Genomic DNA, 17,930 nt, shown 5'->3' with positions numbered 1-17,930 from the left:
GAAAGCGCCATTTTTGTCATGGCTTTATCCTGTCTTTCTCCAATGGGTCTGTGATTTGGAGAGCAAAAATAGCAGTAAATGTCATTGTGTGTCTGCAGTTGTTTGCCAGCGTGGGCTCTAGAGCCTGAAATCTGATGAGCTGGATTGACCCTTTGGCTGCATTTAAAAAGCTGGGCAGGAGAGCAGGACCCTGTGTAGGCACAAGTGCCTCGCTTGCCGTATGGGTCTGGCTGCAGGAAGGTTTGGGATGTATCATTTGGATGTGAAGGGCTCTCTGTTTTACATCTTAGTAGCTGTATGTTTGGCTCAGTGTTTGAAATTAAAATGTAATAGGTGTGGGGTAGAATCTATTCCCGCAGAGGCAATACACGGGGAAAAATTGTGGTGTATGGTTTGTCATACTGTCCTATTTCTGCTGTTCTCTGCCCTTTAATCCTTAAAGACCTTTTAACAACACAACAGGAAATCATCCAGGTATTTAAGATCTGCCTGTGTTACCTTACCAAACTTCTCTTTACTTAGAGTAGTATAAAATTTTCCCTTTATTTGCAGTAACCCAGGCTTATACATGAAGCACTGTGATAGAAAGCAGCTCCTGCATGTTTGGTTGAAAGTGGCTAACGATCGTGAGGGGAAGTAGAGGAAGAGCTGATAGGCTGTTCACCAAAAACTCCTTTTCTTATAAGGTTGGGAAGGTCCAGTATTTATCTGAAACAAAATGATTTTTAAAAGCCTCTCTATGGTGATAAGCTTCTAATCAGTTTAATGAATGAGAAAGCAGCTCAAGTGCTACTGAAGCTTCGGAGAGTTATCTACAGCCTGCTATCTACAGAGGTGCTTTTTCACCCATTTGTCATGTTGGAAGCAATCCACAGCTCTCTAAAACAAATGGATCATAAAAAGGGCGAATGAGAGTGTGAAATTAGACTGCCACAACTATGTTGGTATGTCCTGAAAAGCTCTCCTGTACATAAAGGCTCAGCTGCAGAAATTTTGCAACTTCCTTTTCTGGTTCACCCTTCAACTATTTGCAGATAAGCATGAATGTTTGGGAGAAAAACTCAGCGCTTTTGTCCTGACCCTTTGCTGGGTTTCAGCCCAGTCTTCTTGTTGCAGGTGGCTTTTCTGGTGTTTGCAGCTGTATCCCCTTATGAGGTTCATGTACCTGGCTGCACCTCTGAATCAGGCAGTTGTCATATTATAGGCGACTGATGAAATGCAGAGATTTTACATTTTTCAGCTTGTGAACTGATGTTTTCAGGCAGGGCCAGTTCACAAAGAGCACAGTAGCAGTAAGATACGTATTTTTTTCTGTCTGTAATTTCAAATCTCTGAAGCTCAAGCTGTGTAAAAGATAAAGGAATGAGTTTCACTTATTAGGTTTCCTCGTGCTGCATCTCTGTCTCTGAAGCTCTCTCGGGTAGAGAGAAGGTAGGGAACCAAGCGGCTGCCTTCCTGGCGTGTCCCATGTCCTGAAGGCAGGCTCTCCAGAACACCTTCCTGCGGTTCTCTGGGGCTGTTGTCGTGGGTCCTGCCTACTTGGGGTGGGAGGAAACTGGTCTGTGCTGCTTCGCAGTTACTGCCGGTGTGGATATTTCAAGAGCCAAATGCAAAGGTGAGTGTGAGATATCTAAGATTTCCTACAGAAGGGTACGGGAAGCTGAATAGCCCTTTGATGGTAAAGTTGTAAACAAAATCCGGTTCAGGCAGAGTCCTTCAAACATGGCATTAGGTTACTTTCCTGTAGAAACTCAGTAGCAGTTATCAAAGCAAATCTTCTGAGTGTGATTGCTGTATGCAGCTGTGCTCTGAAGCACAGAAAGGGGCTCAGAATCAAGAGCACTCAGAATAGGATGGAGGGTGTTTAGTGCTAAGTGGAAAGTGTGTGTGATGTGTCTGCTTTTCCTTTGATTGCATTCAGGCAATTCAGGTTTTTCCAACATGCCCCAAATGTTGTACAAGTGGACACCCATGAGCAAAAGGTTTCAGACCATTCTGCTGATAGGAACTTGATGTTCTTAAAGATGACCTTGGGAAAGGATGCCGCACGGCCTGAACAAAATATGACTAAGAGCACATCAAGTTGGGAAGCGGAAGAGAAGCAGAAGACAGTGAAACTAGTCCCTGGAGGGACAGAGAGAGCCAAGAAAGAGATGACTGCAAAACCAGCCCTTGGGGCTGAGGGAGCCAAGGACAAGACAATGGTGAGACCAGCCGCTGGGATGGAGGTGGCCAAGATCAAGACAGTGGCAAGACCAGCCTCTGGGGTGGAGGCGGCCATGGAAAAGACGATGGTGAGCCCAGCCTCTGGGGTGGAGAAAGCTCGTGAAAGCAGCATATCCAAAGAAAAAGCAAAGCCAAAAGAAACTCTTGCATCAGCAAAAGCTGATGGCTTAAGACCTGTGACTCAGGCTGCTGCAGTGACAGAAAAGAAAAAACTGAAAGCTGCTGATTTCAAATCTGAGCCACGGTGGGATTTTGAGGACCAGTACGTTCTGGACAGCTCATCTCCACCATCGGTAGGTGTGCTGGCCGTGTGTATTTGTCCAAGAATGACACCTCCTGTTGACTTCCTTATCCGCTGTCTGCAGCACAAGTGTGCCCCTTGCTATTGTGGATGATCTCCGCTACTCTAAGCAGATGCTGCCAGGACCCAGAGAGGGAGAGTTGTACGAGTACGGCTCGTTTGGCCTCGCCAATTCTGTCATGCTGTAGTATGAGCAGTTGTTGTAATTGTGCCCGTTTCCATGGGTTACTTTCTTTGAATGTCAACAGGACCTGCTCTTTCTGGAGCTTAAATGCACAAGGAGCTGGGGAAAATACCACTCCTGTTAGATGTGCTATGAAGTGGGTCCTGCACTAAGGCGCCTTGCTCTGTTGCACCGGAGACTTAGGCACGCAGTGTAGGCTATACACTCCCTGTGACAGAGCATCCCAAGGTACGTGCTGTAGCACCTACACGTGCAACGCCTACTGGCAGGCGTTAGGTGTCTGTCACTAACATAGTGGTCCTTATACAGGTGTCCCATCCATTACCTGGTCTCTCTGGAAACTGAACATCTGTATTCCTATGAAGATTCAGCTTTCCAGCCCCCAGATTTGCCTTGATCTTGGTTTCATACAACCTAGCTAAACAAACAGCCAGGCGCCTGGTGGGAGAACAGAAGTAGAAATGCCTGTGTGTATGTCTGTTCATCCAAACATATACATACCAAAGTAAATCAAAAGCTTTGGCAGCAGAGAGAAATTTGTCACGCTTGTGCTGTGTTAGGCAGTAAGTTATGATGCTGGCAGCAATGATGAAGAGGGGCTCAGTGCACAGGGGCAGAAGCTGTATTAGTTGTTTGTATTAAGGTGAAAATAAGATTAAAGAAAAAGGTTAGATGCTGATCAATAAATCTGTGCCTGCCTGCTTTGGAGACAGTATGTTAGAAACTGTTCTCTTCTGTAAGGATTTCTGTCAGTATTGGCTAAAATTCTGCTACATGTGGGTGTACCCCACGAGGGAAAGGTACGGCTAAAGCTGCAGAAAGAGTATATTTATTCTATTCTTATGGTTTATAATAAACAAAAAGATGAGAGATTCTCCCAGGTGTCACACAGTATCTTGTGTGACAAAGCAGATAAGAGCAGGCTGTGGTGCATAACACTGTCCTCCATCTCATGGTGGTAACTCCTTTAAAGCATACCCAGAGCAGTTCCAGCCATTTTCCCTGGCACCTCTGTCACTGGGAGCCTTGGGCAGGCAGGTGGCTCTCACTAGAGTGAGGAATGTCTTTACATACGGGTGTAAATGTCCTTTATATGATGCTAATGTGCTCAGAGAGGAGGGAAGGCATAAGCAGCTCAGCAGAGCATGGAAGCTCCTGCTTCAACCTGATGGTCTTAAAGAGCCATATGCCCATTTGAAGTCTCAATGCCACAACCCTCCACTACAGCCATGTGCTATTTTGGTGGTATTAAGGGGAATGTAGCTGTGACTCCAGGGGCATGCCAGGGCTGCAGGCATCATCTTGTTCTGCCTGGACCTCTACCACTGGAGCAGGGGCTGCTCTTGAAAATGTTGACCCTGCTCCCCAAACTCAGGGTGCCCAGGGTGCCCTGGGAGATATGTACAGAGAGCAGAGGTAAATGAACTGGACTGATGAAAGATCTGGGGATGTTTCATCATTGTGATATTTTCTCTCCCCTCCCTGTGGTATTTTGGTGTTATTCCCCTTCACTCCATTTGGCCATATCAGCCATTATGTTGCTGATGGGGTGCACACTTCAGTGTGGTATTGAGCCACTTAGGAGAGGAGCAGCTAGCCCAAAGGATGTTTCTGTTATCCAAAGATTTGCCACTCTGTTAAATGCAGAACTTGGCTGTCAGATGCTTGAGCTCATATACTGACCTAGACTTACTGAGTCACAGCAGAAGTGCCTGCTAGCTGTGCCTGTTGGTGGAGCAGAGCTTGCATCCCCCTTACTGGGCTCTGCTTGGCTAGAAGCACTCAGATTACAAGTGAAACTGGGAGAACTACGTGGCTGAGAGCGCACATGCCATGTAGGGCTGTCCCTCACTCCTCCTGCCCAGAGTTAGTGCCTGCTTGTAGGTGTACTGGGGTTAAGTCACTGGGGGTCCTGCTCATTGATGGGGGTGGTGACTCCCGGGGGTCTTGTCTTCTCATCCAATGAACTGCAAGAGTGTGTGCTCCCCCTTGCCCACATACCCATCCCAGTAATGCAGAGCAGGACCTGGCACTTACAGGGGAAGGTTAGAGTAGTTGTAGTATTGTAGCTACTCCAGTGCAGCTGGAGTTACAGAGTATCTAGGTGTGCAGAACAGCTGGAACAGTGTGGAAGACCCTTTCTCAGCGTAGGAAAGAGGAGAAAATGTACACAGAGTGTCTTTAATGAAGATGTGGCTCCAAATAGCATGTGTTAGGTCTCACTCTAAAACCTGATTCCTAGTTCTGCAAGGAGAGAGTGACTCAGAAGCAACTCCGTAGCTTGAAGACACCTCCTTCATTTCCTGCATGATCAGACTTTCCCCTAGAACTCTCCCACTTTGATATTCATCCAGTCTAGCTGCAGAGGCACAAGAAATCCCAGACCTTGGACAGTATAAAGTACAGCTTGAGCAGGAAGGGAATGTCCCTTGTTTTGGACATGAAAAGTGCTCCAAGTGAAATGATGCCAATGTTGAACCCACCACAATGTTCTCATTACCCTCGAGTTGTGAGCAGGCAGAATTAGGTCTGTCTTCTCAGACTGCAATAAAATTGTCACCATTACTCATAGCAGTTAGCTCAGCTTAACTGCAGAGCACACCACAAGCAACAGCAAGCAGGAGATGAGGAACCTCCTCTGTTATGCTTTTGCATGTCATGCTTTTGCATGACAGGCTCAAAAGGCTTTGGCCATGCAGTGCTGTTACTGCTAAGGATTTGAGCTGAGCCTGCACATCCATTTGGTCCTCTATTTTGTCTTTCAGTGGATATTGTAGTAAATATTTGGGGAAGATGCCTAAGAAAGAAGGCCCAAACTGACTAACTGAAGGTCTACCACAGTGGAGTTGTCTGCTCTCTGCACACACAGGCTAATAGTTGCTGGCTGTAGTAAAGCCACTCTTATTACCAAGGGTAAACAGGCTTGGATTCCCATCCCAGCTGTATGTCTCCCTGTTTCCTCTTTAACCTTGAGCAAATTGTTTGAATGCTTTTTCTTATCTTTAAAGGTGATGATAATGGTCATCTGATCCCACACATTTCTCATTGTATTTCTTCATGTGCTCGGTTCTCTGAGGCCAGGACCCTGCGAAGTGCATTACCAACAGGAGATGCTGGCCTCATTTGGTATGTTTAGGTTAGGCCTGACGCAGGTGTTGAGTTTTGTCAAATATTGATGCCGAAAACCTGTAAAAGTGATTTTGCTTCTGGTAAAAGATGTGAGTGTCGCAGGCCTGTTTGCGGAAGAAAAAATTCTTAGAGACCTGGAGTCAGCCCGACTTCCTTGTGGGTGATTTCCATCAGCTGGTTCTTGTAATACTGAAATTGTGCCTCACATTCATGATGATGGGAACACAGAGGAGGATGTGATGTATGACTGGAGTTTCTCTGTTCTGTATCCTCAGACACAGATGCACACACTGACGGTTAGGTTCATCAGCTCCCAGCTAATCAGGCCTTATCATTTTCTTTTTGTTCTTCAAGACCTGCTCTGACTCAGTGAAGGCCAAAGCTGCCAAGTCTGACTGGCTGCAAGATCTTTTCTTGCCCAACATCACAATCTTCACAGACAGGAGATACTTCAGCGATAGCGAGTGGAACCGCATGGAGCATTTTGCACCACCATATGGCTTCATGGAGCTGAATTACTCATGTGAGTGCCTCAGGACATATTCAGGTGGGACCACCAAACTCCTGGCATCAACCTTGTGGCAAGTAGCTTGAGGTTTGCAGAATCTCCCTGTCACAGGCTAGATGGATCCCATGGTGGAAACTGTACAGTTCCCCCTGTGTCTGTTCCCAAGGCTCTTGATGCTGACTCTCCCCTCTGTGTGCTTCACAGTGGTGAAAGAGGTCATGTCCCTGCTGCCTCCAAACCCCCGCCAGCAGATTCTCCTGGCCAATAGCAGCAGCAGCATGCCAAGATGCATCAGCTGTGCCGTTGTGGGGAACGGGGGAATACTAAATAACTCCAGGATGGGCAAAGAGATTGACTCCCACGACTATGTCTTCCGGTAAGACAGACCCTTTATTTCTTTCCTTCTTACAAAATACCCAGCTATCCTGTTCTGGCTGGTAGGATAATTGCGGCTGAATAACTTTGCCTCTCCTAGTATTGCACTGCCTCCCAAGTGCCAAAATGACAGGTGGTAGAAGGAGAAGCCAAACCAAAAAGGTATTGGAAAATTCCTGAACGCCAAGGGAAGAGTCTGTCTGGGTTTGGAGATAAGCCATGAAAAGCCATCCCCAAAGCAAGGGGAAGTAGCTTTTCCTCAGCTGAAGAGGTGTAGCTCAAAATGGGCCTAATCTGCTCTTCCTCCAGACTAATGCTCTCTTGTCCTTTTATAAATGTAGACACCATGGTTTACCCTGATCACCTGCTAACTCTGTTCCTCTGTTTGCTTTCCTTTCTCAGGGTGAGCGGGGCTGTCGTCAAAGGTTACGAAAAAGATGTGGGAACAAAAACCTCGTTTTATGGATTCACAGCCTACTCCCTGGTGTCCTCTCTTCTGATCTTGAGTCAAAGGGGGTTCAGCAAGATTCCAAGGGGGAAAGTAAGTCAGGTCCATGTTGTACATGTGCACAGCTTTGACAGGATACTGTTTGTGGTGTTCAGTTCTGAACTTTCCCTTGATGAAGAGCAGAAGGGCTGAGATAGCACCTTGGTATTGCCCTGTGCAGGGGAACCTGCATCACCGTAGCTTGAGAGTAAGCATTCACAATGGCAGGCTGGGCTTGAGTCCTACCCCAGCCCCTTGCTATATAAAATAGCTGCACACCAAATGTTACCTCCACTCTGCTTCTAGAGAATAGTTAAAAGCTGTGAACTCTAGATATGTGCCCGTGACATCTAGGTGAGCCTAGATACCTGCTTGCTTTTTGTTTTTAAAGTGCGTTTCTCTCTCATGCTGTTTGTTAACACTTACTTGTTTTCTTAGGATGTCAGATACATTCACTTCCTGGAGGGTGCTAGAGACTATGAGTGGTTGAAGGCTCTTCTGCTGAACAGAGAAACCAGGAACGGATTCTTGAATCAATATGGGTAAAACAAATGGGGCCTTCCTCTGTGACCTTAAATGTAGAGCACTCCACTGTGCCTTCTTCCAGCCTCAATGCTGTGTCCAGCCCTGCTGAGATGAGGGACAAGATAAAGTGAGGTTAAAACCTCCTTCCCTTGCAGATTTATTTTTATGCCTCATTTCCTCCCTGGCCTTGACCAATAAACTTCCTTCCCAGAAGTAACTGGTTTCAGTGGTGTGTACACATATGTAGTGAGTAGTTGTCTGTGCTTGGAGAAAGCTTTGTGGACCTCTGGGATGAACACTTCTAATTGTCTAGTCTGGTGTCTGTACCTGATGGCCTACTCATGGATGAAGGTCCAACTTTACCAAGTCTTTCCTACACACGCACACACACACACACACACACACACACACACACACGCACACACTGATACTCCTGTGTCCTGTTGTTTCCCCTTTTCCCTCATCTCTTCCCCTGCAGTGCACACAGGTTTTGGTCATCTGGGAAATGCTGCAGAATCACTTAACACCATCTGTGTTTCTTTACTTGTCACCAAGTGAATCATGGCTGATGCTTTCCAGCCATGATGAGATATGGGAGCTTGTCCTAAGTCTCTCCATTCCTGTCCTTAGGAAAAGGCCTCGAGACAGATTTGATGAAGATTTCAAGCTGGACAAATACCTGGTGGTTCATCCTGATTTTCTCAGATATGTGAAAAACAGGTGAGCTGCTCTAAGAAGCTTATTTCTTTTTCTGGCTAGCACCTTCTCTCTCTGTCTCTGGGCTCTATCCTCCCAGCTTGCTCCCTCACAACTGCAGTTTAGCCACACCAACAGTTTGAGGGTGAGAATCACCAGTGTGCAGTCAACTAAAATGCTCTGTGGTTCTGAGGTTGGATTTTAGCAATGTGTAGACCTCTGCCTGGAGCGGGATGTTACCCTCTGGCATCTGTGAGCTGGAGGAGCAACTGCTGTAAGTTTGGTTTTCTGCACACAAAAGACGTTCTGGACGCGTGATATTTCTGCATGGGCAGTGTTGCTAAAGCGCCAGAAGAGATGATCTAGTTCAGGACCAACCTTTTGTGGTTTCTATAGTTCAGTACCTTGGAGGAAGATTCTATAACAGCTCTCCTCACATCCCTGACTAAGTAAGTTGTGCCCTCAAGCATGAGAATAGGCACTTCTTCGGTATCCCGTTCCCTTGTCCTGGCTGCTCTTCTTTGCAGCTCTGATGCTTTTAACAAGCTTTCTAGACTCTGTCACTGTAAGATTTGCCAGGCGTGAGCCACATGTGATTATGAGCTACAGTAAGAACTCCTGTTGTGCCGTGCTTTGGCTGCATTTACTCTTCAGTCCCCTTGAGGGCTGAGTTATGCTTTTCTCTGAGAGAAGACAAATGTAGTGACAGATGGCTTGCACTTACCTGCTTATTCCACCATCTCCCCTCTGGCTTAGGTCCTTTGCAAGGCCAAGAGGGCTCAATTTCTATTTTATTTTATTTTTCTGATGTGGAATCCTACCTTTCTAACAACCACTGGTGCAAAATACCACAGCTCGTAACAGTTTTTGTGCTCCTACTCTATGCCTTTTCTACATTTTTTGTTTTCTTCCTAAATGGATGGAGATAAGGTTATACCAAGTGGCTTCAAAGCCTCTCTTATACTGTAAGGCAAAGGACAGATGTAAGAACAGGTTTTAATGCAATAGATCCTTTAATCCACCACCTCTTTATGCCCACTGCTGGATGAGCTACCACTTTCATAAAGCTTGGGCTGCGCTGTGCTCAGTGCAGATTTGCAGGTTATGGTGTGGCTTATGGCCTCGTGCTTTACTGAGCGTGCAGCAGGACCCCTGCATACAAATGCACTCACGCATACTCGGGTGCTTGTCACACTGTCCTCAGTGCCAGCAGATCCAGCTCCAGTGCTGCTATGCAGCTCTTCACAGACTGCAGTGATACTGCAGCACCCAGTTGGCTGCATGCTGCAGGTGTCTGAGGCTTGATGGATCAGCATGGACCTGCACAGTGCATATATTCTCTGGGGAGCGTGGCCTGACACTGTTGTTGTGAGCACACCTGGAACTTTTGGTGATTCAGAGTTCAAGAGTGCAGCATCAGAGAAGGGAAGAAGGATGAGAGAGAGGGAGATGTCCTGACCTTCTAGCTCTGTATCTGGACCAGCTTCTGTTGCAGGCTTGCTGCCCTGATAGCTTATCTGAAATGCCCAGCGTGACCACATACTGTTGCACACAAGCCACAAGAGGGCAAGCTACAACCAGTTTGAACCATCACACCAATCAGTTGCTCCCTGCTTTCTTCTCTTCTGCTGCAGGTTTTTAAAATCCGAAACTCTGAATAAGCCCTACTGGCGGCTCTACAGACCAACAACAGGGGCCTTCCTGCTGCTGACTGCCCTCCATCTCTGTGACCAGGTAAGGGTGCAATGACTCTTGTGCACAGCACTGTTCAGAAAAGGGAATAGGATAATAGGTAGAGCATGGGTGACTCCAACCTCAACCACCATCTGTTTTGAGGGTAGAGGGGTTCTTGCAAGCTGTGGGGAGTGGATTGAGGACAAGAGAAATTACCCCAGAATAGATCACATACAGGTTGTGAAACTTCCTGTGGCTTCAGGGCCTGAGGGCTGTCCTCGCTCCCAAGGGGAGGTAGTTTGAGAGGAGATCAACCCATCTGGAGCCAGCATTTGCAATCTGATCTATCTGGACCCCCATGTAGGGTCACTGGGAGGCTGCCCTTACTGGCATCCCTGTCGTATACTCTCTCCCCATTTGGGAGCTGTGTTCTGTAATATACTCAGCACCTTTCATCCTTTATACCTCTCCAGACTGAGCCCTCTGTCTTTCCCAGGTGAGTGCCTATGGCTACATCACAGAGGGTCACCAGAAGTACTCAGATCACTATTATGACAAGGAGTGGAAACCCCTGATCTTCTACACTAACCATGACTTTAACCTGGAGAAGAAAGTGTGGAAAAAGCTCCACGATGAGAATATCATGAAACTCTACCAGAGACCCTGACTGTGTGGCAAGTACCATTTATTGGGATGGTACTCTCAACAATGCTTCACAGGGAAAGGAGGAGTACTTCTAGAGCCAGAGTTAGCTCTGGACTTCCAGGCATGGATACCTCCCTACTTTGAACATTTTTGCAAAAGTGCAAGTGCTGCAGGTCAGGAGACGAACAGCCAGCAAATGCAGCAGGCCGACAAAGACATCCCCGATCTGACTATATTGCAAGACCCATTGTGGATAGTTGTAGGCTTTGGTTTTGGGAGGGAGGAATCCAGGATGGATCCCAGCAGCAGCTGGTCCAGTGTCCTGCGTCTTCATCCAAGTTTATTCTCTTTGGAATGAGGTTTTCCTCTTCTCAGGCTGGAGGTGTTCTAGGTGGTTCCTCTTCCTTAGCAATGCCCATCTATGAGCTGGCTGTCTTTTCTAAGCACTGTCCACTTCTGCAGCCAGTGGACAGAGATGGATGCACAGATTCTGTCTTAGGTTGATGACTTGGGTGAGGTGCTGCTCTGACCCTGCTGCCTTTTGATAAAAAAGGATCTGGACACTTGGCTTGCAGATGGCTGATAGGACAGGGTGAATCTCACATCTGCTTCCTACCATAGCCTACTCATGACACTTCAGAATGAGCGTCCTGATGGCTGCTGTCTGATCTGCTGCCCTGAGTCCAGCTCACCATCAGTAAAAAGGAAGGTAAATGCTCTCTGTGGTGCACAAGGCTCACTAGACTTACTCAGTACTCCTGGCTCTGTGGGCTCTCTGGCTGCAGGACATGTTAGCACTGTATTGCAGTCCTGGTGTGCCAAGTCAGTGCTTATCTGGACCTTGCCAGGATTGGCTCCCACCAGTTCCAGGAGCACATTGTTTGCCCTCTGGCCAGGAGAGATATGAGCTCTCCAAATCCAGGAATGGATGCTATCTGTCCCTGCTGCTGACTGGAGCACCTGTCTCCAACCATGCTGAGGGGGAGAGGCCTGGTTGCAGCCAGCGAGCCTGCAATGTACTGCCTTATGAATGGGGTTTTGCAAGCAAAATAAACATCACTACTTTGGCCAAGCTGATTTTCATTGCAGCCCTGTGGGATGTGGTTATTTAATTTGTGCCCCAAACGGTTACTCAAGTGCTGCTGTGTCAAGGAATGAAGCCAAGAAAGGGAGGGAGAAGAACGAGGAGGACCAGGGGTTTATGAGACTGTCTCCATCTGCTAATGCTCTGCAGCTTGTGTGGATACACCTCAACAGTCTGCAGTTATCCACCTTGCTATGGCAGGACAGGGATCAGAACTAGCTGAGAAAATTAATAAATACCTGGTGAGTCTGTCCTTGTCCCAGTGACTGCTCTTTGGGTGTATCAGATGCTGGAGATGACTACCTGAAAGGCTGGATGATCTTCTCATGACACTATGCAGCCAAAAGCCACTTCCAGTGTCCAGGCAAGGCCAGAGCCTCACCCTGGGTTTGGGAGGCTCTGAACTGAGGCCCAGCTGCACATTGACTGTCTAGTCCCAGTGGACCTGCTTTGGCTGCAAGTGGTTTTGCTTTCGCTCAACGCTTCTGCGTGGTGGCAGTAGCGTTTCCAAGGACCCCCGGCCTCTGAGGGAGGCGTTTCGGCTCGAATTGCCGGCAGGGTTTGTTAGGTGATTTCCTTTGTCCTTTTATTGCTTGTGCTGCAGAGAGTCTGAACAGTTTCTCATGTCTCAGGAAGCTTGTTTGCAATGTAGAAACCCCTGCTGATAATCTAAACAATGAATTCAGCTTATCTGGGAGAGGCTGTAGCCTGCGCTGGCTGCTCTGCCCGGGGTGTTGGTAGGAGCAGAGAGCTATCTGAAATACTGCATGCCTCCCTTGGCAAGAACGGGTGCAGCACTGGACCTGTGTGCAGCACGGTGACGCTGTCACCCTCGGCTCGGCGCGGAGGCTTCCCCTGGCTGCGCGCGCTCGGCCAGAGCCGCTGACAGGCTTCGGACCAGGCCAGAAATACCATTCCCAAGCAGCGGCCGGCCCCCTGGAAGCGGGGAGCCTGATAGAGATGCTTCACCCTCCAGAGCCAACCGAGGACAACCCCCCGGTGCCCCCTGGAGCTGTAGGCCCTGCTGAGTGTTGCGGATGCCCTGCGTCCCCCAGGCCCTGCCTGCCTTCCCCAGCCCCAGTGCTTGGCTGGGCTGGCCGTGGGGCTCTGGGCTCTCAGTGGGGTAGCGAGGAGGTTTTGTTCCTTGCCCGTGCAGGCTGGGCCGTGCCAAATTGCTACGGGTTGCTAGGTGACCAGCCCCGCATGGGTATTCTTCCCATCTGAATAGGGCTTTTCTGTTCCTGAGAAGTTGGAAGAAGTTTCTCTTAAATCCTTCCCTTCCCCCTCTTCCTCTTTTGTTTCCTTCTCCTCTGGGAAATGGGATAGGGCAGGGGCTGAGCCCCACTGTGCAAGGCAAGTGTAGTGAGCGAGAAGACCAGGCGTTGTGGACAGGATAGTGGCCCTGAGCCCGTGGTTTCCTCTGGCACCCAGCTCTTCTGTATGGCTGTAGCTTCCCAGAGTCAAGAGGAAAAAAACCTTCCCTGGTGCTTTCCTCGCTGGCCGAGCCCATTCCCCTCCAAGCTCTCCTCTCGTGATGGAGTCAGCACAGCAGAGGGTTTGGTGCTGTTCAGTCATCAGCAATAAGTCAAGAGGGTTTGGAGAGAAAGTTTCCCAGCCAATCCTTGGCACAACTCAATGTAGCAAAGCTCATGGAGGACAGTTGCGAACAGCATCCTTGGCAAGAGCTGGGATGCAAGTCTTGGGAGAACCCCCCACCTGTGTGTGTCACTGGGTGGAAGCGGCAGTGCCAGGCAGCGCCAGACCAGCCTCGGCCTCCCCAGCGCAGCTGAACAGAGCCAAACTGAGGACTGTGGACGGTGCCGCGGTGCCTGGCCACTCCAAGCATCCTCAACCAGGCCCCTGTAGTTGGCAGGCCAGCAACATTGTCCCAGTGCCACCAGATGGCAGCTCTTGTCCAGGCACCTGTCAGCCTTGTGCTGTATCTGGCTGTCCGTGCCTGGCACTGGCCATGCCAGTGGGTCGTTCACAGCTCCAGGGCGGCCCACGCTGAGTGGCCAAGTGCTGTAGGCTGGTGCTGTGCTATCATCCCAGTGCCTTTTGTAACACCTGCCTGCCTGAAGGGTTTGTGGACCAGGAACTATTTGGAGTGCACGGGGACTCGCACAGGAGAAGAGATTTGGTCCTTGGAGAGCCACCCTTGCTGCTGGGTGCCCCCGAGAACTGCCACCTGGATGGAGAAGCACAGGATGTAGCACTCTGTGTAGGAGAAGCACAGCACAGATTGCTACACCTTGCACGGTTTCATGACAAATCAAGGATAGCAGTGACCAAATGGAGTAGTGCAGTGTAGAGTGCGTGCCAAGGGGTAGCCTCATCTCGTACAACACAGCACAGTGCCTGGGACCGCATGAGCGAAGGGGCTCACCGCAGGATCAGGGCTGGGCATCCCGAGAGACATCTCGGAGAGACACAACGGCTCACACTCGCGTGGAAACAAGGTACCCCTGTGCTATCGACCATTGGTGTCTTACTCCGCTGGCAGCCGGGAGCTCCAGGTTCCTGCTGGATTTAAACCAGGATATTGAACCTCTGACTTGGAGAAGAAATGCACAGCTGTGCTTCAGCATCCACAGAAGCTGCTGATCTCTACTGTAGTGAGATTTCTACCTTTTTGGGGGAAGCTGTTGGTGAGTACCCATTATCCATTACTGCAGCTCTGCCCAGTTCTTTCCTGAATTCCCCAGGAATTAACTGCCTTCAGACATTCCCCGCTGACCTGGGAGACGGAAATCCACCATTTGCTCAGGAGGTCTTGTAGATGCCACGTTCCTGGCAGAGCTTTGAATCTTTTGTTTGGTTTCTGTTTCTTACTTTTTGATTGTTCACTTGCCTATAGCAGAAGCAGGGACCGTGTCCAGCTGTGCGCTTGCAGGCACGTAGCTGCTCAGCTGGGTCCTGCAGCCAGCTCAGGAGCAAAAGAAAGCATCTTGGGGTGTTGCTGGGCCAAGGGACAGGGATAGTGCCTCGGAGACAGTGCAAGCAGCAGTACGAGCACTTCTGACCCATCTTGTTGCCAGTCCTGGTCATCTCACCCTGCTCTCTAGAGCCTGCAAAGCCCCTGCAGGCCTCCTGGGGCCATGTTCTGGGGCTCTGGGTACCTGTTAGCAGTGGCAAAAGCCAAACTCGGCTGCAGAGCCTGGATGCTGTGGAGTGCTGGGAGAGGGTTGCTGTGCACAGTGCATGCCCAGCTCCAGGCATGGCATATGGCATGATAGGGACAGCAGATCCAGCTTGGCTCTCCTGCTCCTTTTTCTTAGGCAAGAGGAAACCAAGGCGCAGAGTAACAAGGTGACCAAGACAGAGCTGAAAATCACCACGCACCTTCCCAGCACTCATGCTTTCTCTAGAGCCATGGCTGGTGTGTAGCCAAACGCAAGCTTCACGGGTGTCGCAGGAGAGCAGCAGAGGTGTGTGCCTACTCCAGGCCGGCACAAACACCCCCATGCTGGTGATTTGCCAGGTGCTATTTACATTCCCAGAGCCGAGAGAGGTTTGTACTGGGCCCTCTGTGCACAGGAAACTGAAGAAATACACCCTCTTGCCTCTATTGTGTGGATCTAAACTCCTTTCTCCCTGTGTCGAGAGATGTGGCAGCAGGGAAATCCAGTCAGACCAGAAAAGCTATAGATAACAGGGAAGGGAGAGCACGATAAAGGAGCAGCCCAAGACTTTGCATTACACAAAACAGCAGATGAGTACAAGGAGCCCTGATCTCTGGCTGCTGGAGCAGGTCCCCCCAGGCAAACAGCTCCTGGGGGTACAGCAGTGGCTGGGTTCTTGTGTCCTCCTTGCAGGACCTGGGCAGCAGGGACCTTGATGCTGTAGGGCTTTCCCAGCCCAGCCTGACCCTCAGGGAGATGAATCCTGGAGAGATGTCTGCAAGCTGAGTCCTGGGAAGATCCTAAGGCTCCCAGGGACAGATGAGCTCCAGGGCATCAGGAAGGGAAGGCACAGCCCTGATACGCCACCCACAGTGAAGACAAGGATGCAACTCCAACCCGTGCTTGGAGACGGTGTCTTCTCTGTTCAACCCTGTCCCCTTCCCCAGCTATGTCCCTCAGAGATGGACCCCTTGGCCAGATGACTTTGAGGGTCTCTTTTCAGCAGATCTCAAGGACGTTCTGCCTGCCAGGATCAGCCCACACCTGCCCTGGCTGGACCGGAGTAGGCAAGAGAGAGGAAGACAGCAGTTTGGGTTGTGTCACCCCAGTTCACTGGAGGTGTTTTCAGCCCTTTGTCCCTGCAAGAGATAATCCAGGGCTCATCTGTTGCCTTATGCCTGTCAGAGAGGGGATGACCTTCAAACTGTATGTTCAGCTTATCTCAGCTGTGGTCAAGGGTGCCGGGCTGACCACAGGCTCTGCCATGCGCAGGCGCTTGGAGATGAGGCTCCAGACAGGCCCTGCAGCCCCGGGGACGGCTGTCGGCATGCAGGGGAGACCCAAGCCAACGCAGACTGGGCACTGCGTGCACAGCTCCAACCTGCCAGCCCGGCCTGTGTCTCATCCTAGGAATGTTCTTGCTTTCGTGAGAAGCAGACAAGGGCCTGAGGAGGGGGTTAAAGGGTATATTTGCCTGATGGGCTGGATCCTGCTGGTTTGGTCATAAAGATGGGCGCTGTCAGCTCCATTTCGTTGAGAAGTTGCATCTCCGAGCTTCTGTCTCTACCTGCAGTGCAGGATTGTACCATGGGATGGGACACCCCGTTTCCTTGGACAGCCTTTGAGGTAAAAGTGGGAAGGCAGAGCCCAGCGCTCGGAGCCGTGGTCGCCATGGAGCAGTGCTGCCCAGAACATCTCCAGCCTTGCGGCTGAGTGCTGCCACCAGGCTGCTGTCATACCGGCGTGGTGATCCCCTCGCCCAAGCATCCCTCTGTGCCCGTTAGAGGCCACCGGGGCAACGCAGGGGACCCTGGCTGTCAGCTCCCAGCTTGTGCTTGGGTGGGTGACTGGTGCCCCCGCACCAGCTAAAGCAAACCCCGACCTCGCTCGGGCAGCAGGCACCACGTGGCAGCGCTCGCGCCCCTGGGGCCGTCAACGCCAGTGCCTCCAGCTGTGCAAGAGCCTCCGGCCCGGAGAAAAGAGCCCCGTGGCAGAAACGCAGCTGCCTGTCCTGCCCGAGCGCTGGTTCTCCTGCTCACCTCCTGACTTTGGTTGCAGGAACAACTAGAAATCCCGAGCAGCGCCGCCCGGGAGCATCGGCCGGACGGCGCGGGCAGTGCTCGGCGCAGGCAGGCGCTTTGCACGATCCTGTCTCGTCGGGCGGACGTGGCGGGAGGCGCGCTGGCTGAGCCGCTCTCCTCGCTGCCCTCGCAGCCCGCCGGCGGGAAGGGGCTGCGCGCCAGCCTCCCGAGACATCTGCTAAGGAAATTTTCATCACGTGGTGGCCTTGCCTCCGTAGGCAGCCGTATGGCCCCACGTGCTCCAGCGGGGCCCACGGAGCAACGCGTTTCAAGTCTAGACTTCGATTTTTCAGGAAAGTTTCCTTTGACCAAGTTTTTGGCACTTCCTTAAATACACCTCTGACCTACGCTGAACAAATTAGGGTACATAAATCCTCTGGGAGATCTTTGGAAACTGTTTTCTCCCAGCAGGACAGTTGATCGTGGTAAAGACCACGAGGCTTTCCTCCACCAGCCTGTGGCCGACAGCCAACTGGTGCAAAATGTTCTTATTTTCCTCTCACTGTCTCTCGCATTGTGGATGGCTTGGGTTAGGTTTCCAAGAAGTAATTACTGGAATAAAAAGCTCAGGCTAAAAATGATACTCGGTGGTTTTCATTGTAGTTTCTTTGTGTTGTTTTTCTGATCTTTATTTGGCAACTATTGTTTTAAAAGATTTTCACACTTATTTAACTCCTAAATAAGTACCGTTTAATTTGGAGATGCAGGCCAAAATGCATCCTAGCATAAAATAAGTAATGCAGATGAAGAGCTGTGCATCTCTTTTTTTACTTGTAAAACATGAGTGAAAAAGGAGTTACGTTGTGTAAAGAGAGAGATGGGAAGAACTTCAAGAAACCAGCTCCTCCATCCCTCTGGGCGAACGTACCGAAGCTGCCGCCAACCAGAGTTTG

At 50.1% G+C, this 17,930-nt stretch overlaps 1 protein-coding gene across 1 annotated transcript; it reads left to right on the top strand.

The window, feature by feature from the left end:
* The first annotated feature begins 729 nt into the window (after nt 1-729).
* Nucleotides 730-12,135, top strand: ST6GALNAC1 (ST6 N-acetylgalactosaminide alpha-2,6-sialyltransferase 1). Its single transcript, XM_062591863.1, has 9 exons — nt 730-1,615; nt 1,922-2,519; nt 6,195-6,363; nt 6,553-6,724; nt 7,126-7,264; nt 7,649-7,752; nt 8,366-8,455; nt 10,066-10,165; nt 10,602-12,135. Exons 1-9 carry the CDS (start codon nt 1,608-1,610, stop codon nt 10,770-10,772), a joined length of 1,551 nt encoding a protein of 516 aa, XP_062447847.1. The 5' UTR covers nt 730-1,607; the 3' UTR covers nt 10,773-12,135.
* Nucleotides 12,136-17,930: the final 5,795 nt, after the last annotated feature.

This window comes from Rhea pennata, chromosome 19, assembly GCF_028389875.1.
Source record: "Rhea pennata isolate bPtePen1 chromosome 19, bPtePen1.pri, whole genome shotgun sequence".
NCBI classification, from domain to species: Eukaryota; Metazoa; Chordata; class Aves; order Rheiformes; family Rheidae; genus Rhea; species Rhea pennata.
The sequence above is the reverse complement of the archived record's forward strand: the minus strand, read 5'-3'. Positions and strand labels throughout refer to the sequence as shown.

Bases quoted from the DNA above. Each gene is read 5' to 3' on its own strand.
- ST6GALNAC1 (XM_062591863.1), top strand. The intron at 2,520-6,194 runs GTAGGTGTGCTG...TTGTTCTTCAAG, and splicing joins ACAGCTCATCTCCACCATCG to ACCTGCTCTGACTCAGTGAA. The intron at 6,725-7,125 runs GTAAGACAGACC...TTCCTTTCTCAG, and splicing joins TCCCACGACTATGTCTTCCG to GGTGAGCGGGGCTGTCGTCA.